The sequence below is a fragment of the Lytechinus pictus genome, chromosome 9 (assembly GCF_037042905.1).
Source record: "Lytechinus pictus isolate F3 Inbred chromosome 9, Lp3.0, whole genome shotgun sequence".
In the NCBI taxonomy this organism is placed as follows: domain Eukaryota; kingdom Metazoa; phylum Echinodermata; class Echinoidea; order Temnopleuroida; family Toxopneustidae; genus Lytechinus; species Lytechinus pictus.
In genome coordinates this window covers 8,748,511-8,775,608 of record NC_087253.1, presented here as the reverse complement: position 1 = coordinate 8,775,608, position 27,098 = coordinate 8,748,511, and the positions used below count along the sequence as shown (strand labels likewise).

The 27,098-nt window shown below is 35.1% G+C and overlaps 1 protein-coding gene across 1 annotated transcript; it reads right to left on the bottom strand.

Moving 5' to 3' along the window:
• Nucleotides 1-4,378: 4,378 nt before the first annotated feature.
• On the bottom strand, nt 4,379-14,992 carry LOC129280582 (regucalcin-like). The gene is made up of 7 exons (XM_064105057.1): nt 14,839-14,992; nt 10,427-10,609; nt 9,815-9,915; nt 8,695-8,748; nt 7,572-7,632; nt 6,364-6,495; nt 4,379-5,745 (listed from the first exon to the last, which is right to left on the bottom strand). Exons 1-7 carry the CDS (start codon nt 14,990-14,992, stop codon nt 5,537-5,539), a joined length of 894 nt encoding a protein of 297 aa, XP_063961127.1. The 3' UTR covers nt 4,379-5,536.
• Between the last annotated feature and the right edge of the window lie 12,106 nt (nt 14,993-27,098).

The window sequence follows — 27,098 nt, the reverse complement described above, 5'->3', positions numbered from 1 at the left end:
TTTCTATTTCAGGTGTTGATGTTGTTGCACTGGTTGTGCTTAAGGATAGTGAGGCGTGACTGAAAATAATTTATTCACGATTGTGAGTCGAATTAGGGAATAAATCGGTTGCAATTGCAGTATTGTATCTGCAAAATATGAGCAAGGAGCTTTCAATAGGGCCTATATTATTTTGTTATGAACAGTGCAACAAGGTTCAGTCATGCGTGTATTACTTGAAGGTCATAGTCATGGAATAATCCAGCGTGATAAGTAATAAGGCTAACTACAGAATTAGAATATAATGATTTATGTTCAGGTTTTTTTTTTCATCTTCAAATTTTTTTAATAGCTCACTGCGCTATTCACGTCCTTGCTTCACCTCTTAAATGAAATACGAACCAGCAGTGATAATAGTCTCACCTCAAGACCCCAACTATTATGTTTCTCTTCCTTTCTCCCTTTTATCGCTTCCCCTTTTTTTTTTGTGTGTGCTTTTTTTTGGGCCAGCCGAATGAAATAGCGTACGGCCGGATGCCGAACGTACTTTTGCGTGAGAGTATCATTTTTATCGTAAAATCTGAAAGAATGTCGAAATCACGCATTTTGATATTTTGACGGAATGTTTAAATTTTTTTGTATATTTGGTATGCGATTCTTTTTATTTGGATTTTAAAAATATAAGTCTCATAAATGTACATTTTTAAAATTTGAATATTACACACACATATATGGCACAGTGAAACACAAGAACCGCGATTTCCTCAAAATAAAAGTTTGTGAAAAATATCAATAGTTTGAAGTTTTTTTTACACAACTTCAATTCTTCGATTTGAATTCGTTTATCCATCGAATGTATATATAGTAAATGTTATAATGCCACAAGTATTAAAAGAATTTTCAAGTAAGATGGAAGATATCTCGTTTCATGTTAGCCAAAAGGAGGCAATGTGCATTTTACAATATGCTCATTTTGAATGAAAAAAAATGAACATACCGTACATTATGTACATACATGTAATTACATGTATAAGTATATGTATATACTTTGGATAGTAAAATTTGTCATTTCTTGGCATACCAGCGTAAAGTCTTGCGGAAATATTGAGGAATGACGTTCCGGGTGGATGCTAAGTGCACTTTTGCGTGAAAGTATCATTTTTAGCGTACAACATTGTAAACACTCGACACCGATCATACTCCGGGCTGAAAATAAATAACTCTATGTTAATAAAAAAGTAAAAAGAACATTTTACTTCGCAAAACGCTGTGGCATAATCTGATAATGAAATATTATTGATTTTTTTTAAATGTAGCATTGTGAAAACAGTTATACGTACGCATTCATGTTCATAATAGGTTGGGTTCATGATGTCATGTTCCGACATGTACCTTCTTTTTTCTGTTACATGAAATTGAATTTATTTGAAGTTTTCATACAATAGCCAATAGGGAGGAGCGGGAAAATAACTTTCTATACATTTCCCTCCGTAGGCGTGATAAAGGATAAGTATCTTCCTAGATATATGCGAACACACAGCTGAGAAATTTTGATATTCCGATCTGAAAAGGGAGAAATTTAACAGGAAAAAAAATTACACCTTTTCAATGATGCGATCTCGAAGTGCAATGCTATCTGAAACTATTTGATATTCTGATCTAGGACTATTCGTAGGAATTCATGAAAATGATATATATCTCATTAATTAATTGGCCCGATGAGAGTGCGCTCTTTAAATATAATTATGTTCAGGCCTGAAAATGGGACATTTTACATGTTTTAAGCACCTTTTGTAATACTGTACAGGATGCGTTAATGAATATTTTTAACTATCAATGCGCACGCGAAACGCGAGTCAAAAATTGTTATAAACTAATATGAAAAGGGGATTTTAAGTAGTTTTTAGAATGAATATAAATATATATATGTATATATATATACGAGCAGGCAGAGCTATGAGTTTTGACAGTTAGACCTGAAAAGGAATTGTTCCAATGGTTGACAGAACCTAGCTGCTACACCAAATAAATTGGCCTATAGTCGTGTAAGTAAAATTTTCAACCCACTGCAAGAGAGAAGTTCATATAAACATGGAGATATCTGTGTTTTATAGCTCCATGATATAAGTATAGTCCGACAAAGTGGATTATAATTACCTTCATATTTTTTTTACAGACGGTTCCAAAAAAGTTGATTCAGAAATAGCCGGTTTTCGGTGTATCATTACATTTTAACGATTTAAAAATATATAACCTAACGTGTCTAGCGAATTAAATCATACGTTTTCATTGCAGATGACCATTCAAAATTTGCAATTATGACGGCCATCTTTGAATTTTTATGGAAACAAAACTTTTTAACAAAATACCATGTATATTGTCAATAAACAGTACTCGATATTGCTCTAAAATGATACCAGTATGCCTCACAGGCACACCACCGAATTGCTTCTTGGACTTGTTGGAATATCAATGCCTTGCTCTACCGTGTATACTGCAATTACTTAATTGCAATTCTCAATCTAGGATGAACTGAACAATTACAGGACTCTTTGCTCTGATTGTAAGCTCAGACACCAATGATGATATAATATTTCGCTATGAACTATTGGATTTTGGGTGCATTATACTGTTAATATTCATAATTATGAATTGCTTTTCACAATGAGCTAGGGCTTTTTTTTACATCCACTTTCTGTTCTTCAGATTTTGAGTGTTGTCACTCATGAGCATATGGCCACATTCATTCAAAATGCGCACCCGGTAAAATATACATTAACCCATTTCGGATAACATAAAATGAGATATCTTCCATCATACTTGAAAATTAGTTCAATATTTGTGACATTAGGACACTTACTATACATTCAATGGGTACGCATTTAAATCGAAGAATTTAACGTGTAAAAAAAACCTTCAAACTATTGATAGTTTTCACAAACTTTTATTTTGAGGAAATCGCGGTTTTATTTTTCACTGTCATAGGCGGCGGAAGCGGGGGGACCTGCCCCCCCCTAAATTTGAGGTGGGGGGACGGTCCCCCCCTAAATTTTTGGTTGAAAACCTTTTTTTTTTTTTGCTTGTCAATTTTGTTTCCTGCGTCCCCCCCCCCTAAATTGACGTGCCTCCCCCTGAAATGTTTGTGGTCCCCCCCCCCCTACAATTTAGGTTGATGACCTTTTTTTTTTTTTTTTTTTTTTTTTTTTTCGCGAACCCCTCCTAAAATTTAGGTTGATAACATTTTTTTTCAGGTGGGCCCCCCCTAAATTTGTTGGCTTCCGCCGCCAATGTTCACTGTGTCATATATGTGTGTGTAATATTCTAATTTGAAATGTATATCTATTAGACTTATAATTTTAAAATCCAAATAAAAAGGATCGCGTATCAAAGGTGGCAAAGTATTCCGTCAAATTATGGTGCGTGATTTTTTACATCCTTTCACATTTCACGTTAAAATGACACTCTCGCGCAAAGGTGCGCTTGGCATCCGGTCGTACGCTATTCCTGGGTATTTTAGCAAAACTATTAGCTGGGATGCCAAGCATTAACAAATTTTGCCGTTGAATCATTATAGAACACTTTTTGACGTTTGGCCGGTCTATTTTTTTTTTTTATAATATTTCATTGTCTTCCTCTTTCAAATCAATAAGTTTACAATCACAATTCATATAAAATCAAGATTCTGTACATGTATACGAAACAAATAAATATATCAATCTCACTATGAGATCAATTTTTCAGAATTATTACAATGAAGTTAACTGCTCAATAATATTTCTCTTCCATAACAACTGAACAATGTGAAAGCAGGGGGGACAAATAAAAAAAAAACAGACTTTGTAAAATATGACTTTTTTCCTGAACAGAATAGAAATAATCTCTTTTTAACATAAATGTACAAGAAAAAGGGATAAAAAATTTAAAGGTTAATTAGAGAAAGGTTGTTAGCCTAAAAACGTCCCTACACACTCATAACCTTACCCACACACCCCCTCCCCTCGTCATCTCTCTCCCTAGACACTCACACAAGCTCACTTTAACCCCCCCCCCCCCGCCCCTTCCCCGTCAAGAAAACTTACACATCCATCTACACACGTTCACCCATAATACACGATACATCCTGCTCTGGTACAACTATCTGTATTTGAACAAATGAACAAAACAAACAGAAACAAAAATGAAGCAACCAATACATCCATAATATTAAGAAAAGTATGCATTGATTTTTTCCCATTTTCTTAAGTGCACCCCCAGCTTCCCCTTTTTAAACGCCATTTGATATTCCGTATCTCTATATTCTTTGACCAAATGTGTCACTTTCTGTACGGTTGGCAATATTCCCTGTTTTCTTGAACTAAAAATAATATACTTAATTATATAATTAAAAACTAATGCACACCTAGTTACCAATAATGCATATAGCATTTCCATTTATTTGAAAGCAGGATAAAAGAGCATTGTAGATTAAATGCCTTGCTCAAGGGCATAGGTGCCGCGGCCGGGGATCGAACCCCCGACTTTCCATGTATAGCCAGGCGCCTTAGACCACTCGGCCACGGCACCTCTCATAATTAAATCTAGAGAGATTGACGAGCGCCATCTTAATTTAACTACTACGCAAAATAAATGTCTATTCATTGATTTTTCACTCCAAGATCATATTGATTTATTGCTGCATATTTACAAGACATTCATACATTATTATAAAAACAGATGAATTTGTGAGATACTATAATATCAATTACGCTGATATGCTTAAAGGCACTTTAAAGGGGGAGCGAACTGACCAATAGTGTCTGCATTGAATTTGTTTTCAATAGCTAGTTTTAAAATATTTTTTATTTTTGGCAGAGAAACTTCAGTGGAAAAGAGGAAAACTACTTGTTACTTGGTAAGATATATGATTAGTGTAGTGAGTAGTAAATTAGTATGTTATCATTCTAGTGGGTCTATACTACAGGACTGCACTAATGAAGACTGTTAATAATAATAATGTGCAACATTTATATAGCGCTTTGACATAATTTAACACTTGAGTAAGCACTGTCCATATTATACCCCGGCTTTAGCACGGCTACCCTGATCGGGCGCATCGAGCATTCAAGGAATACCTTCCTACCGGGTACCTATTTTCTACACCTGGGTCAAGAGTGGCAAATGTAGATAAACGCCTTGCCAAAGGACGCTAGTGCTGCGATGGGATTGGAACACGCGAGTTCCTGCGCAAATTATGCCTCAATATTTATTGTTTGTAGTCTGCCATGCGTGAACGATTTGCTTAGCAGTTGGTTTCAAATTCGAGATTTGATTCCACTCTTGCCATGAGTATCAAATTTATAGTAAAAACATAATTGATAATTGTGAAACCTATCTCTGAAAACGGGTTTCCCTTTTTGTGGGGCGCACTGTATATTGCGTTACCTTGGGTACTATTAAATATTGTCCTTATCACATTTCTTTTACTATAACAAAGTTAATTTTCTCATATACATAATGCGACAATGAAGAACAAATTGCAAAGTGATGCTGAATATCTAGCAATGAATTCTCGATGAGTCTAACTATCATTAAAAGGTTCACACTTGACCCCTTTGACCCCGAGGCCGGTGACCCGAAAGACAGATCCAGCCAATGGTTGTGTTCTCTTTTGTTCGTCGGTGAGGAAATGTTTGGCGCTGGTGACGTAGAGTTCATCCAGGTTGCGTCCTCCCCAGCAGCAGCTAGTGATGTTCGTGGTCGGGAAGGGGATCGTTTGCAACTTTTCACCTTGATAAAAAAAAAAAAGTGGTTTTCATTGTAATAAATAACAGAAATATACCCCCCCCCCCTTCAATCCTCTTAGTACTCAAGTAACCAACTGGTGTAGCCATGGGAACGATTTTTCAAGAGGGGTACCGGTTTAGAAAAAAGGACAAGCCCCCAAAAAAGTTTTCATTCCAAAATGTAGGTAATTTTGGTTAAGTTTCCAGGATAACATACGCAGCACCCCGCTTCCCGAGGTCAGGTAGCCTAACTACTTCAATTTTTGGCAACAAAAGTGATCCATATTTATCTTTTCACCAAACTCAATGTTGTCAGTTAAATCCAAATCTGTATAATCATTATTGTGTAATCTGTGAATAAACTTAATATTATCGACATGATAAAGGTTGTCATAAAAGTAATATTGAATACTACCTTAATGATGCAATAATTAATATTTACAACGATAAGAAATCCTTATCATCATCGAGGATGGTCTATATTAATCTGAGACTTTGACAATTGATTCTTCAGAAAAGATAAAGGGGGGTAAATGTTATTAAGACATTTTATAAAATTCACTATCGCGGTTTTTGATTGGATTTCTTGTTTTTCAAAGTTTTGATTGTATTATGTCATTACCTGTTTTGGGGTTGTATCTATTAATGACGTCACCATTGAAGAGTGCAACCCACAGCATATCCTCGCTATCAATAAACATACCGTCAGGGAGGCCCTCTTCGTCCGGAACTTTCACAACTTGACGACGGTTACCTATGACAACAGGAGATGATATCAACGCGAGTTAATCACTTTATTTGCAAATCTGCACATTAAAGGAATACAATACGCACAGGACACTTGTCTTTAACGAGAAAATGCAGGGCAATAGAATTCAATACAAAATATAATACAATTCTTAGAATACATTATTATGCTTTATTTTATGTATAATATGTTGGAGTGTATTGTATGATTATTTTTAACGATAGAAATACATGATTTCGGTCAGAGGGCTGGTTTCAGCGAAATTTGAAACGAAAATTATTTGTAATTCATTTGAGTCTAATGCCATTCCGTCCATCAACATTTCGTCTGACAACCCTTTGGTCTAATAACCATTTGGTCCAATCATCACTTCGTCTAATCGCCATTTCGTCTATGACCATTTCGTCTCATAACCAGTTGGTCTAAATCCATTTAATTTTCATTCATTTTGCACAAATAACACTTAGTCCAATTGGACCAAATGGCTATTAGACCAACTGACTATTAGACGAAATGGTGATTGGACAAAATGGCAATTAGACCATGTGGATAATGGATGAACTGATGGTAGACCAATTGATAGTAGACGAGTTGGCAATTGGACGAATTGGCATTAGACGAATTTAAAATTAACCGCTTAGATTGCCTACAAATCAGCTCAAAATATAACGTTATACATTCTCAAGCAGGGGCGCGGAAACGGGGGGCTGCGGGTAAAAAACCGTGTAAAAAACGTAGAAATTACCATCTAATAATTTTTTTTGCATGGTGAGCCCCCCCCCCCCCCCCCCACTTTCAAAACCGTTCCGCGGTCCCTGTCAAGAACTTAATTATTACCAATGCCTGCAATCTCGCAGTCTGATGGGATATCCGGATTTTTTTCCGGGGGCGGATCCAGCTTTCGCCAATAGGAGGTTATTGTTATAGGCCTATCGAATGTACTGTATACGGAATCGTTGTAAATATGCTATACTTTCAAGGTTATATGTATCATAATAGAGTCATTGTTTCAAGCCCATGAATTTCATAAACGTGTATTAAAAAAGATTATGGCATTAAAATAAATTCAATACAACTCTTACCAATTTCAGCTGTTTCGTTGTTATAGTCGAAAGCATCGACGCCATGTCTTAGCGTATCAATGTAGTCAGTGGCGTAACTACGGGGAGGCATGGGGGGGGGGGGCACGTGCCCCCCCCCCCCCAATCGGCTGACAAAAAAAAAAAAAAAAAAAAAAAAAGGGGTAAAGGAGAAAAAGAGGGAGAAAGGAAGAGAAACTAAATGGGAAAGAAGACATTATTGTTCATTATAATGAAAACCTCCCGTTTTCAAGTCAATATACACCAAACTGCCAAATATATTTCCTCGCACTTCGAGTTATTATTGTTTTATGTACAATAGTATGCTTCTTTTTCATGACTACTTAAAGTGATTGCCCCATTTTAAGGTCTTAATATAAAACATTTCCTGTCCGTGCTTACGTTCGCAGTAGTGGATTGGTGTAATAATGTCTGCTCTCCATGAATTCCTAGAATCAGTCCTTAAAATGTCCCTTTTTCTAATCTGAATATCAAAAATTTTCAGCTCGCGCTTCGCGCTCGCATCATTTGGTTAGTTAACTACGTATTGTCTTCGTGAATTCCTACAAACAAGCCTTAAAATGCCCCTCTTCAGGTCTGAATTTCCTAAATTTTCAGCTCAGGCTTCGCGCTCGCAAGATTTGATTAGCGAGATGGGTATGTTAATCATGATTACAAGTTCTTTATGTGCATGTTTAGATGGAATTCTAACAAAATCAGCAAGCGCTTATTGGCACTCGCATTAGATGACTATGGTGAGATGTGTATACTCTTAATGGATTCCTAAAATATAGTCCTTAAAATCTTCCTGTTTTGGGGTCAATATTTACAAAAATTTCAGCTCGCACTTCGCGCTTGCATTATGTAGCGAGACAGGTACGTATCATGATTACAAAAGATTGATTATAATGTCCCTTTTTATGTCTGAATATCAAAAATTTTAAGCTCGCGCTTCGCGCTCGCATTATTTGACCAGTGAGAGACATATCCGTTTAATGGCACTGTCCTTAAAATGTCTATTAGATCAGTATACCTGGCAACTGGGCGCGCTTTGCGCGCTCACTTAGTGACTCAAAATTTTTGCTGGTGCCCCCCCAATGCCGTGACCCACGGTACGCCACTGAATGTAGTACAAGGTTTTTCGATCAGCCGTCCACGCCATACCATTAGAAATGTCGATCTTTATAATAAGGATGATATAGGAAACAGTAAGTTGATTTATTAAAAGCATAAGAACATCGAAATAAATTTTGTATAATATGCACATTGGATGGTGATTGTGGCCAGGTGACGGAGAAGCAGATACAAGTGCTCGTCATCAATTCAAGTTTGATAAAATACAAATTTTAAATAACGAGATAACTGGATCGAAAAAGAAAGGCTGGTCAAGTCTTATTTCAATAAACAATAATTTTACCTCAAAAATTTTCCAAACCCCCAGACCTAAAGGTTTACAGCCCCCCCCCCCACCAAAAGTAACTAAATAACATTAAGTAAATAGAACAAAGTAAAATCATATTTGAAAAAAATAAAACAAACAAACTAGTAAAATAAAGACTTCGATTTCTCCCTGTGTGAAATGCTATCTCGTCTTGAAACAATTTGCTGACAATCTAAAGTCAAAGCTGAGAAAGAAGATATAGGGCCTTTTCACACGTGGATCTTGAATCATCATTGAAATGATGATTACAATTCGTCTTTAGAATCATCAGACCTTTCACACGCTCACTCGAAAACTGTGATTTGAATTCGAATTCCTGAGCGAAGGCGATATGTGTCCTTGGTGACTTGTCAATCAAAGCACTGCGTCGCAAATACAAACTACCATGACCATGACAATCGTATTATCTACGGAAGTGCTTAAAAGGTCACGTAAGCTTCGCCCCCAAAAATATTTGGAGGTCAAGCCTTTCACACGCAAAATTCGTACCGTAATTTGAGCGAAACTTAATTGAAATTCACCTCCGGAGTAGATTTTTAATTCGTGATTATTTAGCGTTCGTGATTCTAATAATTTTTAGTTTGGTTTCACACATGCTAAAAATTCGTCATTAGCCTTATTTTTTTCACTGGAATCATCATTCAAATTATGATTGTTGTTACCGTGTGAAAGGGTGGATAGAAGAATAGGCCTTGTGGTTATTTAGTCGTGACCACTGACGTAATTAGGGGGTGCAAACGAAGACTTTTGATCGATGTTGGTGAGACTGAGCAATGGATTTTAAATCACTTTATTTCGAACTTACATTATCAACATGTTTTGTGACCTTCATGTTAGAATGAAGACAAAAGAGGGAGCCCTTTCCTTTCTCAACACCAGCCAGTACTTCCTCTGCTCCCATTGTACCTGTGGCAAGGTCACAAAAATAATTATTGCATGAAAAATTTCTCGACAAATAAAGATAATGTTTTACAAATTTTCCTCTGTTTAATCAAAAATTTCAGCTTTTAGTTGATCCCTCCATTTTCTCAGATCGTTATAATGTTTATGATAACTTGTTTTACTTATGGAGAAAATGCCATATATTAACATCAATTTGTATTGTTTGTATAACTTTCATTTGCAAATGTCATTGTTATTATATACGATCATTTTACTTTGTTCTGTTGAAAACGAAATAAAACAATTTGAATTTTTAATAGTCAATTTATTATCAGGGTGAGTTTCCCCTGTTTTTAGGGATTTATTACTTTCAATTTATACTAAAAGAGAAGGCGTCCTAACGACACATCGAGATTGGAACCCCTAACATCCTTTTTTTTTAAATCATACTTGTGCATCGTTCTTGAATATTTATGTAACAATGTTCGGATCCTTCGGGTAAAGCAAGCATGAAGAATCGTCTCACACTAATTACCTGCCCATAATCTACCAGCGGGGTCGCACTTTCCGTCGTTAAATCTCGTCGTCGGCTGGTCTTCGTCCACCATAGCAACGGTCTCGAAGTTACCCGTTCTCCAATCACAATAGCCCATCTTATGCTTGGCAGCAACCAGAGTCTTCCCGCTGCGAGTCGGGACAGAGGCCCCTACGCTCTCACCTATAATATTGTTTAAGGTAAAAGAAAAGTTTAAAAACAATGATAAATAAAATGAAATCAACAGAAATCAACTTAAATTTGAACTTAGTGTGAAATGTCTAACACCATTTTCAAAACTATCTTCGTAGTTATTGTGATTATTGTGGTCATCACAACTTTCGTCGTCATTCTGTTCTATATTGTCATTATCATCGTAACCATCATATATAGTGAGTTTGTGTATACTACAGGACCGCGAAAAGCCGTGTACTAGTAGTTAGATTCTGCAATAATGTTAATTAATTAGGTGCATTACTAAACTAATAAATCTTTACCATCAAAATAAATCGCCATCAGCATTAGCACCAACAGTTGCAATTATTTACACGCTCGGATTCCTTATTTTACATCCAAATTTGATGAAATTTTCAACGTTATTTTTTTCTCTTTCACCCATAACAGGGGCATTTATTTTCAACAAAAAATCATTTCATATACACATCGTTTTTAACAAAACTCATAGATACATTTCCAAAGCAACAGGCAAATTATACATTTCTTTCTTACTTCTTTTCCTCAGAATCTTATTGATATCTAATCTTAATTTCAATTCTCTGACAAAAGTAAACCATAATTTATTTTCTCTTTCTTCTTTTCTATGTAAGTTTCTAAAAATTAACATCTTATAAATACTCCAAAGTGCTATTGTTATAATATCATCAATCTTCTTTTCTTTGTAATTTTTCAACAAAATATCGACATGAAAACAAAGGTCTACGTCATACACATTTTTAATCATTATGAATAAATTATAAAAGAAATGCCTATTCAAACTACAATACAAAAAAGCATGTATTAAATCTTCTTTGATATTACAAACTTCACATTTATCATCATTGTCCAATTGCCATAAAAACAACATCCTCTTCGTAGGAATTAAGTTATACAACAATTTTAAGTTGAATTGTTTCAATTTGTTTTCCCCTATATTTTTCAAATTTCTCTGAAAGACATTCTTCCAATTTATAGGACTATCGGCAAAGTCAGCCCAATATGTAGGAGCGTCGTTTGTTTTGTCATGTGTTAATAAAATGTAGTAAAATAGCTTGCTGGAACAGAACTTAAGTTGCTTGTCTTTTCCCTTCAGTGGTATTTTTGGAATGTCCAACGTAATACCATCTGTTAAATCATTCAACCATATTTTCGGTATCGCCCTTTGTAGTTTAGAATAATCAAACAGGGCTCTTGCTTTTGTTTTCTCGGATTCAAAATATTCTTTCAGTTTCGTAAGAGATACAAATTTTCCTTCGATACAAATATCTTTCAGAAAAATTATTTTGCTAGCGTACCAATCTCTATAGAAAAATGGTTGATTATGATATACAATATATTTATTATACCATAGAATCTGTGTGTTCGATAACAACTCATCTTTTTTTGTGGATTCTTTCAAGTGTGACCATGATTTTATAATCTCAACATAAAATTTTGGCAATTTGTTAACAAACCATTTTTCTATCATGTGATTATCCATAGTACAGTTAAGAACTAGTCTGACACCCCCAACTGATTCCAAATTCAATAAAGCAAAATCTTTCCAATAACCACTTGTATCGTCAACTATTCTCGCCAACCATTTCAATCTGAAACTCTGTATTAATTTCTGAATGTCGATCATTCTAATACCACCATCCTCATATTCCTTTACAATTGTCATTCTCTTAACTTTGTCAACTTTCGCGTTCCATAAAAAATGGTAAATTATCTTCTCCAATTTCTTTACTATCTGGTGAGGAACTGGACAAAACATAAGTAAATGAATTATTTGACTTACAAGTAGAGTCTTGATAATAAGGACTCTTCCTATAATTGTGAGATCTCTTTTCCTCCAATTGTCCACGATTCTCTGTATCTTTTGTAATTTGGTTTCCCAGTTCAATTTCACAACCTTATCTAGGTCATGGTCTATATGAACTCCTAAATATTTAATACAACCTTTCGTCCATTTCAAACCATATTTATCAAAATTCCAATAAGTTTCCGTAGAGCCTAACCATTTCAGCATTGTTTTGTCTTTATTAACAACCGGCCCGGCCACATGTCCAAATTTATCTAATTCTTCCATAATATATTGCATAGACGATTTCTCTCTCAAAAACACAGATGTATCGTCTGCATATTGTAAGATTTTTAATTCTGTTCTTTTGTTGTGTCCAAATATAATTCCTTTAATTTTGTCATTTCTTCTGATTCTTTCTGCTAGGGTTTCTACCACCAAGATAAACAACATTGCCGATAGGGGGCAGCCTTGTCTTATGCCTCTACAGATCTGAAATGTTTGCGTTCTCCAACCATTGATTAGTATCGAACTCTCCACTTTTTCATACATTAATTTAACCCAACATCGGAAGTCTTCGCCGAAATTAAAATGACTCAAACAGCTTTCAATAAAATCAAATTCCACGGAGTCGAATGCCTTCCGAAAGTCAACTAACATTAAGGCACCTTCTAAATTGTACTTTTTCATATAATCAAAAACATCTTGCGTAAGTCTAATATTAAAACCACTCATTCTGTTTTTTATGTAACCTACCTGATTTTCATGAACAAGTTTTGATAACACTTTATGTAACCTGTTTGATAAGGCAGCGGCCATTATTTTGTAGTCGTAATTTAACAAGGTTATTGGCCTCCAGTTATTCAAATCTTCAATCTGTCCTTTTTTGTGAATCAATGTAATAATTCCTAACCGTTGGGTTTTTGACATAACCTTATTACTAAAATTTTCATTTAGAGCATTGACCAACATAAATTCAATATCGTCCCAAAACTCGAAAAAGAATTCGACGGGTAAACCGTCTGCTCCCGGACTTTTGTTTTTGCTCATCTTAAAAGCAGCAATTCGACATTCTGAATATGTTAATAGTCCTTCACATTTTTCTTTGTCTGTTTCATTTAACTTATTTACAACGGAACCTACAAAATATATTTCAATATCTTCTTTTCGTATATGTTTACTGGCGTATAGTTCTTTGTAAAAAGAAACAACCTCATTTAGAATCTGTACTCGTTTCGTAATAATCTTATTATCTTTTCGTATTTTAGTTATATTTCTTTTCTGGGCGTTTTTCTTTTCTAGACTCAGAAAATATTTTGTATTCTTTTCGCCCTTTTCTAGCCATTTGATTCTAGCTCGTACACTTGCTGCTTTACAATCTCTTTTATACAGTCTATCTAAATCACTTTTAATACAGAGGTACTCTTTTCTAGTCACATCATCAATGTTACCTTGTTCATCAATTTTCCTAGTTATCTTAGCAAATCTTTCTTCTAAGCTTGTCTTTGATTCTTTTGATTTATGCTTCTTTCCAATACAGTATGTTTGTGTAAATTCACGACATCTAATCTTTGTAAGTTCCCATCTTTCAGAGAAACTAAGATTCATATTTTCAATGTTTCTAATAATTTTTCTTACTTTACTTTTATACACATCATCTTTCAGAATATGCGTATTTAATTTCCAGAATCCTGGACCTTTCTCCACTTTACCTATCAACACCTTTAAAAAAATAGCGTTGTGGTCACAACGTACAGATGGACGTATATCACACATCATTATTTTTGCTTTCAGATTCTTATTTACCAGCCAATAATCAAGGCGTGATGCCAAATCTAAAGATACATTTCTCCAAGTAAACTGTCGTTTGTTTGGATTAAAACGTCTCCATATATCACATAAATCAAAATGTTTGATAATAGCTTTAAGATTTTGTGGTGTCTTATAATAAGTATTCGGATTTCTTTTCACGTCTTTAGTTGGGGAGAGGATGGAATTAAAGTCTCCACCTATTACTAACTCGCTATCTAGAGGTCTGTTCGACTCGATCCACCTATAAAGCTTTTTGAAGAATCGTTCTCTGTATTTCTTTTCTGTGGGTGCATAAATATTTACTATACATAGATAACAATTACTAATCATAATATTTAACATAATCATCCGTCCTTCTTGACCATAAATTATGTTATTGAAAGTTATTGGTAAATCTTTTGAAATAAGAATGGCGACTCCTCTGGCATGATTAGATCCATTTGAACAAAAAACCTGCCCTTTCCATTCATTTCGAATGATTTTCAACGTTATGCTAGTTTGATTTTTCTCTATTTATTCAAATCAACATTTTTCTGGGGTGGACTTGACCTTTAACAGTAGGTAGCTCAATCATTATCCCCGTCAATTTTGGTTTCCTTACCTATATCGACCTTCTCATCCTTCTGCGAGGCGACATCGTATCGATGGATGGCGTTACCGAAGATGTCGACGTAATAGAGCTTATTGTTGACGTCATCCCAGTGAGGGCCGTCTAGGAGGTAGCCCATATCCTTGAGGTACACCTCGACAGTCATGATGACGCTTGTTTCTAGATGGAAAGAAAAAAAAATCGAATGTTAGATACAACGATATCAAGTGGTTTAGTATCTTGCTTAAATGACATGACGCAACAGTTTTATGTACCATGCACCATTAACGAAGATACACTTTGGATATAAAAGTACACATTTTTGTAGCCAGTTGACTTCTCGTAATGTTCAATGGCATCAAATCAAATAAAGCAACCATTGCCTTAAAATGTTTTATCGAATTTAGAGGCAATGACCCGTATTTTGAACTTGGGTTAATGGATAGCAAATCATAACTCATGCATATCTCAAACAGTACCGGTGCAGATTCAAATCTAATATCAACTCATATTTGTCACTCAAATCATTCAAAACTTCCTGGAAACTATGAAATGAAATAGTTTTCTTCATTAAAGAATTGCGATAGAAGATGTAAACATACGAAATATGAAATATAATTACAAACAGAATGTGAACATTTTGGCTTCCCATTTAGCACAGAATTAGACTATTGACTTAGTTGAATTGGACTTGAACAGAATACGGGTCAATGGGTGCAGTTTATCAACACAATGCCATGGATGTCCCTGGTATGACTTATGTTTAAACGAAACATTTCTTACTTCTCCTGTGTCAGAAGGAATCTATACGTTCTCGAAAATTGGGAATCCCATCCGAATCTATGAATTTCATCAAAATTTGTCGTCCGACAAATCATTTCTTACAACTGAGATACAATAATTATGATGATAATAATTACATTACAATATTATTCCTTTCATGCAATGCTGCCTCGGGGTGATGGCCGGTGGATTTTTTTTAAAGAAAGCTTTCAACGTTTGCGATATTTATTTATTATTATTTATTCATGTTTTATTTTTAAAAAAATCGATAAAAAGAACAGTGGATGGTAGTCCGGTTCAGTCAAAAAACTGTTTTTACAACGGAGCCCTCCACGAATAAAAAGAAACATAAACATGATAAATCAAAAGCAGAACACATTTATAGTAAATGAATAAATAACAGAAAATACGATATGTATTTTGCAAAATGCTCCACCAAATTCAAATTGAAATGGACGTAATATTCAACGGGGAACGCAAGAGCGCAGGCCTTTTTTTTTCAATTCAATTAAAATAAACATTTATTTTTTTCCATTTCAAAACAATTTTCATAAACATTAGTTCATACAAAAATCAAATTGTTATAAGGAATATAACTATGTACATGTTTGGTATAAAGAAGAAGGCGTATACCCTAAAAGCCGAGGCTTGTGACGGGATACGCCTATAGACAGAAATACAATACAAAATACAATACAAAGGAAAGGGCAGAGAAAAGAAGAGAAGGAAAAGGAACGAGAGAGGGAGACGTGAGCGGGAGGCGGGCATGAATTACTGTATAAAATAGAATGCTCAACAAATGTATCAGTGGGGGCAAAATATAAATGCCGCAACAACAATTGTCCATGGTTCATGTTAACTTAAAGTCAAGAGGAAACGTAAGTTGGAAAATATTCATATATAAAATGACAGAAGAAGTTTTTTTTATTTTATACTTAAAACTAGTTGACGATAGAGATTGTTTTATGTAATCCGGTATTTTCGTTCCATATTTTGGGGCCAGTATAACGAATGTTGTGTTGGAAGATTATTTTTCTATGTTTGGGAATTAATATTTGATTATTTGAGCGGGTATCAAAATAATGTATGTTGGAAACATGCGTAAACAAATCACGAAATTTGTGTGGAATTTGATAATTTAAACACCTGTAGAGAAACTGACATTGTTGAAGTTTATTGATGTCGTCTAATTTCAACAATTTTAGGGAATGAAACAAATTTTTAGTATTTGCTAGTGGACTAGTGGTATATTGTAATCTGGAGAAATAATACGCACAATTTATTTTGAAGGGAACATAATTTCTTAAGATGGGTTTGGTATGTGTTCGCCCAGACCAAATTACAGTAATAAAAATATGGCAAGATTAAAGAGCAATATAATGTACGCAATACAGTTTTAGGCAAGTAAAAACTTAGGCGATGTATTATTCCAATATCTTTTGCAACTTTGACCCCTGTTACATCTGAGAGATTCCCTACCTCGGGCCGGCCCGGGGCCTACCTCGGGTCGGAAAGAAATCAGATGTAAACATCCCAAACCTACCTCAGGCCACCTTTTAGCGAACCTACCCGAGACCACATCAAGAGGTAGTCTCGGGTAGGTATCGGGCCGGCCCCAGTCCACCGATTCGTAGATGTAAACGCACACAAGCTTTCAAACCTATCTCGGTCCGTTCGCCAGCTGTCAAATTACGTCATAGCGCGCGCTATCCCCTCCCCAGCCCCGTCGTTCTTCGAATGTTTTGCGGCTTTTGACATGTGAATTGTGATTGATAAAGTCTTTGATTTTAGTGGAAAGAAGGAAGCACTTTAAACGTATTTTTTTCAAATCGATCATATCTTCAACGACTGCTGGGATCATCAGCATGCTTCCAGAATAACGAAATGTAAACAACTTCAATTAGCGCGCGCAAATTATTCAGAGCCTAGATCGAGAGTGCCATTTGGTGTCAGCAATCGGATACCGCTCGAAACCGTACCGATAGGGGAGGGAATGAACGCTGTGATGTAAACAGACCACATTTCGGACTCGGTCCGTTCGCGAAGCTAATCCACCAATAATCCAGTCAAGGTTGCAAGTGGACTCGGTCGGGTCTCGGGTAGGAAACTTTCAGATGTAACAGGGGCCTTTGTTCTCAATTTCATTTATGTGATGTATCCATGTTAAATTACTATCAATGATAACGCAAAAAACCTTGTATTTTAAACTCTGGGAATAATTTGGTTGTTAAGTTTCACCACTACATGATTAAGATCAATACGCCTTGCTATAGGGCTTTGTATGGTAAGTCACTTCCTCCTAACTTATCGAAACTTATATACCTTTTATTCGAAGACACACACTTGTGTTCAACATCGATGTGTTTATTGACACAAACAGTTGAATTGAAAAAAAATGGGACGTTGCATATATCAAATACGTCTAGTCAACCGAAAATTGTTTCACAAAAGCTTAAATCGATTTGACCGTACTTTGGTCATATTTCTATCTGTTGTCTACATGCGAGTTTCCCTACCATCGGTATTCCCTGAAACGTGGACGGTGAAATCAACAAGAAACGATTATGATGATTATGGGCGCCTGGTAATAGTGGATTTCATCCCGAGAAGTCTACCAAAAACGTGTATCATTTTGTATCATCATGTCTCGTATTGTCTTCTCGGGTAAATGGCAACAACAATTAATGTTCTCTAATCGATGAACTGAAGTGAAATTGACGAGTTATTGTCTTCTATGTTTTCCCCTTCACATTTAGGCTCTTCCGGGACGAATGTAAATACTTAGTTTAGTTACTCTCAGACTTAACAAAATACAACAGATAAGATGATATATATGATAAGAATGCAATCTTTTCACTTTAACTTATTTCTCTTCTTTTTGCGTGCATTGGTCATTCCCACATCATTTTTCTACACCCGAGTCCAGCAGGTTTAGCAATTTAGTTTCAGAATTACTTCATATGCAGGGGAGACGGTTTCAGGGTGAAGTCATTTCATTTTGCAATTAATAACATGGGGAATATTGATACACGGCCCAATTTCGATTTGATACTCCTTCTTCCTATTTTGGTACACCAATTTTCTCCTCGAATGCTCACCCACCCCTCTGAATAGCAACAGCGCCACTCCTGTCTTCATCTAAGAATTCAGTATGATAAGCCCATTGTGTTCATAATTTGATGATTGGCATTATCAATAATTGATAAATAATTTTACTCATTATAATAGGTCATTCTCGAAGTTTGTTTAAATTTCCTGTATCCCCGGTTCAAAGTTTCAACATGATTAAGAAAAAAAGGTTTAAAAAAAAATCATTCGCCGCCCATACCCCTCCCCCTCCCCCTCTCTATCTCTTATTATCTCTCTTTCCATTATTCCTGATCTCACTTTTCCTCTCTTTCCCCAATCTCTCACCCCTTTTCTCCAATTTTATTAGTAATCCCTCCACCGATTATTACAGTGAGGTCAATAAGTCCTCGCCATGTTTACGCCCTTAACATGCCTTTTAGGATTTCATTACTCGACTTAATACAGACAGAATGTTGAAATATTAAAAAGGTATAAACCATATGTGGCAGCTACGGTGGAAAGATTTAAGTATTATATGCATAATGCACTCATATAATCATAGCCCACTGGAAAAATGTTCAGCTATAATAGCCTTTTAACAATCAACTCAAACATATCAAAAGAAGCCTGATATGAAACCTTGACTAAATGGATTCATGCAGTGAATCATAGCAAAGTCCTTTCAACATGTTCAAATAGAAATAAAAATATGCTTAAATTATTTGGCTGAATTTTACTATATATACTCCTTATTGGGTATTGTAATTCGTGCTTGCTGGTACTATTCCTCCACTTTCATTCTGACCCCCCCCCCACCCCCCCCCTCTCTCCCCTCTCCCCCCCCCCTCTCTCTCTCCCTCTCTCCTCTCTCTCTCTCTCTTTCTCTCTCCTATCCCCTCTCTCTCTCTGTCTCTTTATCTCACTTTCCTTCTCTGAGAGAGAAGGAGCAGGCGAGGGACGAATATAAATATAATGGCATGAAGAGACAGAAGAAATGATATAAATTTCAATGATTAGCGAGAGAGAGGGAGAGAGAGAGAGAGCATGAGAGAGTGGAATATAAATATAATGACATGAAGAGACAGAAGAGATTATACAAATTCAAATATTTAGAGAGAGAGAGAGAGATAGAAAGAATGGAAGATGAGGAAGGCCGAGTTAAGTATTAAATAAATTTGAACGTCCATGTCGCGAGGTACATTATGTTACATGTCGTTAAGTAAGATAATTCGTGAGCTGAATTTCGCAACTCGTATAGTTTCCACTGCCATGTTCATGTTAATACGTATAAACTTTGTGTTTTGAGACGAGAAATAATGATGATATAACCGTGTTGCCTCATTGACTTTATGTAATTTATATTATGTTTACCTATCATTTTCTGACTTGACCTGAGCAGTGAATATTTACTGCTTTTCTCCTATTAACCATAATTTTCCGTTTCTACTTTTCAAGTCTCAAGTCTGATTATATTGCGAAGAAAGATAGCTGCATGGATATTATTTGAATGCTAATATACACATTTTTATTACTATACGTTACGACAGTCTGTTGGAACATTTATGCAAAAGACCAACTGGCTGGAGGCTGCTTTGGATCCTGGAGAGGCGGCGGCATGCATGAAGCTAGCTAGCTAGAAGCTGGAAGCGCGTGCGCGTGCATGCCTGCGCGCACGCGCTGCTGCTACGGCCGCGTGCGTTCTGGTCTCATTGCGATAGCCGTCTAAAAACAAGCTTTCATTTCGGGGGTGATTATTTTGTATATTTCTCCTAACTGGAGAATTAGGTGATGAATCAACTCAAAACTTGGAGGAAATATGTATTTCATAATAATCCTCAGATTCAGAATGAGATAATGAACATATACAAGGCGTTTTATAGAAAAAAATACAAAAAACTCACTTTCCCCCTATGACCGCATTTTTTAGACCGTCAGATATACATGTCCATTTCTTACGTGTTCATAAAACCCCCTGGAAAAATGTGAATGGTATCGCCCTGAATAGAGATCATATTACGCCTGCCAAATATTCATTTCCTAAAGTTTGGTAATAATAGGAAGGAGCAAAACGCATAAAACAGTACAAAAACGCTAAGGGGAACCGGAAAATTCCCCTTAATGATAGATTCCCCCCAAGGTACGGTTTTTTAGCATGTATATTCCCCCTAAGTCTGTAATTATACTTATATATATACATATATATATATTTTTAATATATATATATATATAAATATATGCATCAATACACACGACTTTTTTTATTTCACATACCATAAATTTTACGAAAGGCGTACACGTTGATTAAACATTTTCTGCTATTGTGGTATACACATATGAGCAGCAGTGAATGAATTCAGTTTCATACATTTTCATTAACATAAGTAAATTCACATTTATTAAGACAGAATATGCAGACCATTTTCCGACAGCCCTATACAGTACTTGTGCCCATTTGAGCATATGAATGGCCCATGGTCTAATTGATAAGTCTAATTATCAATCCTAGAACCTCAACATGTTAAGCAAAATGTCAGTCATATCTCACAGAAAGAAAACTCCAAGCAGTCTCAGGTTGCTCAGTTCAAACTTTCAATCTTTAATTCCGATCATCTTCAAAACTGAAGATGATGGTATGACAATGATAATAATGATAATTGTTTAATTACCAAGGGTAGCCATTTCAGTTCCGAAAACTGTTCTCCCAGCGATCCCTGTTATTATTATTACCAAGGCTTCAGTTTGGCTCCCTACATGTAAAAGCGCTCATTCTTTAAATGAATTTCTTCCTACCAGGTACTCATTCACCTCACCTGCTTTGAGTGCAGCACGATGTGGATGAATTTCTTGATTATGGAAAACACTATGGCTGGGAATCGAACTCACGTCCCTACGTCCCTAAGATTCAAAGAAGAGAGTCATAACCACTAGACCACGACGTCCCGATTTATTTACTTAACAACTCAGTCTATGTAAATGAGTCAATTTCAAGTACATTGTAATTCTTTACATAACAGCGTTTAAATATTACATATTCGAACGATTAATTCGAAAACTAATCATAAAATACATAGGTTTGTACAGAACAAAACTAAAAGAAAAATAAATACATACCGAAATATGAAAATATAAAAAGGGAAATTTGAAGGGAGTGAGAATAAAGGCGGTTGGGTGTAGAAGGGCGGGAGGAAAGACAAATAATATTTAATACAAGATTGCAGACTGAAAAAACTGACCGCAATGACTACAAAAAATATGCATCTGCTAAAATCAAGTTTGCATATAATATTTGATGCTATGTCAGTCAAACCTTGGAAATTTGTTTTCAAGTTGTCATAAACATACTTCATTTTTATAATATGTTCAAATGTTATGCATACCTTTAAGCAGCTATAGTTGTCAATAGCCGTGTCGTGCCATTGGCAGCTATAGTTGTCCAAATAATTTGTTTTTTTAACCAATTTTACAGCCAGAAAATCAACTTCATATTCTGTATTTTTCATGTTGTTGTACTGGCAGGTAATCGACCATTCATTTTATCATATAGAAAATAATGGTTAACATACAATTTTTTTTGGTAAAATGGTATTTTTGCATCAGTATTTTGAAGAGTTGTTTTCGGATATTTTGGGTAAGTGAAAGTGAAAAACATATAGAATGACATGGAAAGAAAGTTAATTTCGTACACTAAGACTTTTTAAGGTAACCTGGTGCAGAATTTCATATTGCTATTGATAAGATACCCGATTATATTTATGATAGCTTGTTTCACAAAATATAACGCCAAATGATTTAGTGGATTAAGCGAAGTATGACTGCGTTTGTTAGAAGAAATTAAAGTAGTGAAATCATTATTACTGAGACAATCTAATTACCTTTTTCGGGGACATCCCAATAGTCTGCATGTCCTCTGGTCCGTTAGTCTGCGGGGTCTAGGTCAAATTGTATATATATTTTTTGTTTTGAAACATTCTTTTTTAGATATTCATAATCAAACGTATCATACATGTAACACAAAATATTACAAGACGAAATGAATATTGCAAATAATTAATAAAAAAAACATTTTTGCTAACACTTGCAGAATACTACGTAATATAGTATAAAACATTATTTAATACACGTACATGCTTTGAAAAAAATATAGTAATACTAAAAATGAACTATACGCAACCATCCGTTGCTCTAAACCAGCCTGTTCCCATTTCTGAAGATGTATTGCCATGCATTCCTCTCTTGTGCAATGTTATATTCTTCTTCCCTAAATTATTTTACATCGTTTTATTATGGTTTCAACAGGTGGCAAAACAACTTCCTGTCTTGCAAAATAAATCTCCTTTATACCTATTGAAAGTACTGTATTCAAACATTTTATCCTATTTGAACTTCCATCAATCCCTAACAAAGTGTCTTTCATGGGGAAATTCTCCAATTATTCTAACCTCAATCTATATCCAATATTTTTCCAAATTGCTTGAAAATTTGGGCAACAAAATGAGATTAGTGATCAAAAGTTTCAACATCTTGATAACAAAACAAGCGTTTGTTAGATGAAATATAACCTATTATACGAAGTTAATCGTTTGTGTAAAATAACCCCGTGCAACGGTTAAAACTGAAATTCCGTATAAGTTTACAATATGCGGTAGAAAAACGAGGTCTCATAAAAATATGCGAAATTTGTTTTATTGTTAAACCTGAGAAAATTCGATTGATTTTATGCATGTCATCCGTCTCTGTTAAACCGTTAATATTTTTGTTTTATCACCTCTCTATTGATGAATCATCAAAATCAAATAAACAAAGGTAATGACATGAAAACTCAGGCTATCGGTTCTCAACCAACACGATACAGGGTGACAATAACATATTATACAACATAGATGTGAACATAATGACATAAACATGAAAATGCAAAAATACACAAACACAGGGTTAAACATGCAAATAACAATGACATGAATGAAGTGCGTACTTGGAAAAGAAAAATATTTGGAGTCTGTATATCAATGCGCATCACAATCTTTGAGAAGTGAATTGATTGATCATAAATTATACTTGCTAAAAAAGAAATTACATGTCTACAATGAGATGGCCAGAAATTTAGACTTAATTCTAACATTATGTTTGTCAGATACAAACGAAAAGAGTAAAGGAAAAAAAACAGAAATGGTGATGAGTAAAGGATAAAAGGGGGAGTACGGAGGTAAAGGGAGAGGAAGAGAGAAAGATGACGAGAGAGAGGGAAGGAAAGAGACACAGAGAGAGAAAGAGGAGATGAAAGGGGGAGGAGAGAGGTGCCAAGAATGAGAGCATGGCAAAGCTTAGAATATGTACAAATTCTCATACATGTTTATAGGTTAGATTTTGCAGTTAAATCGCTGTTAAGTAAATCCTGATGGTAGCATATTTTCGGAGGGGGTCTACATTCAAGCCCTAACGATGGTAGCATGATGGGGTGGTTTACACGTTCAATCATACTGAAACACTATTGAATGAGATAGCAATACTATGAAATAGATATTTATATATGTAGTGTATATTAATTAGGTAAGGGTATCATTTATATCAATAACATTCATGGCTTGGCCTGTATTGGGCTTGTTAATAGCTTACGGGATTAATAAATTTGAATAATCCAGGTTGGCTCGGATCTATAAAATTATATATTGCATATGACGTAAGTATGACCTTTGGTTTTACGGAGTGGCTTGTTGATCTCAGCAGTTTAGTAGACATGAGTTTGCTTTCTCTTGGGATTATAGTCAGGTCCAGATAAAAAAAAAAAATGCTCAGAAAAAGTGCTGTAGGCATTTTGTGTTAATGCTGATTTATCAATCGTTTTAAGGTAATTCAGGGATGCTGAATCCAAAAATGCTGTTTGCCAGACTTGATTCCGACGTTTTCATCTTCAAATCGGCAAAAAACTAAATGGCGGCATTTTGAATGCAGTTTCCCATATCTCTAATCTAATCTAATCCGCGCACCCTCCTGACTTATTATCTAGGAGAGTAATTTAGCACAGGATGTTCATAGAAATCGGGGCTCACGCGCGTCTTTTGATTTGACATTTGAATACTTTCAAGGGTTCCGGTATTTATTATTTTTACATTTTGCTTTTTTATGGGTGATCCAGGTAAAGAAAAAACAATTTGCCCCCCCTACAGAAAAATCCTTCATCTGCCCAGGGCCTCCCCAGCTCGTGGCACTATCCGTGGTAAAAATTATTTGTTCAGATAACATAATGTACAATAATATGCGTGGTATAAAGAAATGTAATATTTAACCCGTTATTGTCGTTATCATTTTTATTTCTACTCTCTGAAATCATTTTAAAATGCCATTGATAGTGACGTCAATGATGCAGCAACTAACAGGTCGGTCTGATCGGTTTTGTTAATGTATCCCTTTCTTTCTTTTCCTGAAAACATCTGATATTACTGTATATACTCCGTTTACTTTTTCTCTGACCAATAGTTTGATCTAGCAAAGGAAAAAACATCCACCTTGAAAAAAAAATCTTGAGATGAAATAAAAAAAGGTATTATTGGGGTGTTGTAATTATCACATTTATTTTCTTTGCTTCTGCCTATTTTTTTCGAGGAGAATATTGAACGATTCATATTTTTGTGAGAAGTTTTAATATGATATTGATAAGCATAACAATGTCAATCATTCTTTTTTTAAATGGTTTGGGCTATAAGAACACAAACGAATATCAATTGTTATTTACCTGATCTTAAGTTTATGAAGAGAGAGTTTGGCTGCAGAAGGAATGCAATTGATATGATTACAACAATTATTTTTGAATAATAATCATGACGATGATTCTGATGGCAATAACATTTATAATATTGATAAGAAGGTGAAGGAGAAGAAAATGATAATAATGATAATAATAATAACAATAATAAATGAATAAATAAATAATGAGTGTGATGATTGCAGTGCGACGAAAGTTGGAAATGACAGCCTTCTTTACTCATATATTTATAAGGAGAACAATTTTGTGAGAATGCTTAAAAAAACAAAGTATAAGACCTTTCCCCCGCCCCCCCCCCTCCCCCAAAAAAATCTCCCCCAAACCGTGCACATTTGCAGGCAGAAAAAAAACCTTGACACAAGAATACTACCAATACTGCCAATGGCACTAGAGGGCTATAGGCAATTATAGCTGCCAATGGCTCTTTAAGAGTTAAACGATTTTATGGGGGATTATATTTCAGTAATTGGGGTCTATGCATTATTTTTTATACCCAGGGTTGCAAACATAATGTGTCCGATTGATTTGTCAGCCAACTTTAATTCCCAGATTGCTGCCATGATTCACAGCTGCTGACTGATATATAATATGACCAAATTATTAGGAATTTCGGGGCGATGCTGGCATAATCACATTGCGATATCTTTAACGTGTCCGCCATTTTTTCCTCGCCTGTATAGCAGAAGTAAGACACGGGCGTCGCTTTTCCGACGGCGGTGATGACCATGGCGGCGAAGTCAACATCCAATCTTAACCGAGGTTAATTTTTTTGAAATATCATAACTCTTAGGGTATAGATATCTATTTCATGAAACTTAGGATTAAACAAAGTCTATTAAAACGAGTAATCAGGGGCCCGTAACACAAAACTTAGCAATCATCGTAGAACATTTTTCTACTAATGATTCCATTGACTACAATGTACAATCAATCGTGGAAATTAAGCGTACGATCAATCGCTAAGCTTTACCCTGTACTTATTTTCATTGTTTGTATATAACTTCCCTTTGTTAAGTTTTTTTTAATAAATGTTATATTAAAAAGAAGAAAAAAGAAGAAATAGTTGCAAAAGGTCGTCAAGGGTACCTGGTAATCCAACATATCGTTCAAAACGGCAGTCGTTGTACCATCAACTCCAAAAATTTAAGTAAATCATCAAAATCATCAAAAAGCTTTCAAGGCAAATAATGAATCAGGACTTGTTTACAAGGTAGTCAGTGTGTCAAAGAATCCAAGATGACCTTCCAAAGTAGCGTCTATAATGGACGTTGTAACTTTGAAATGGTTCAAATTCATATAATATCTACCTGGTAGAAATAACTTTGGAGTCTCCCGAGAAAAATATAAAACATATAACAAATCATGGTTCCAAAGGGAAAATTACATTGGAAAAATTTCAAGGTTTATCAGTTGTGCATTTTTTCAAAAAAATTATGATGGCTTACAAATAGCTGCTATCTGCAAAATGCATATACTATCTACCTAGACTGTTACAAAATTTCTACTTAAAAAAAAAAAAAAATTCCTGCAGAGTCTCGAGAACACCTGTAATCTTACTGCACTGTGTAATCTTACATGCATTTGTGTAAAACAACAGAAAAATGGTATCTGGTCTATGTAATAAAAAAAAAATATTGTAATAAGACTATTTTCCACTTTA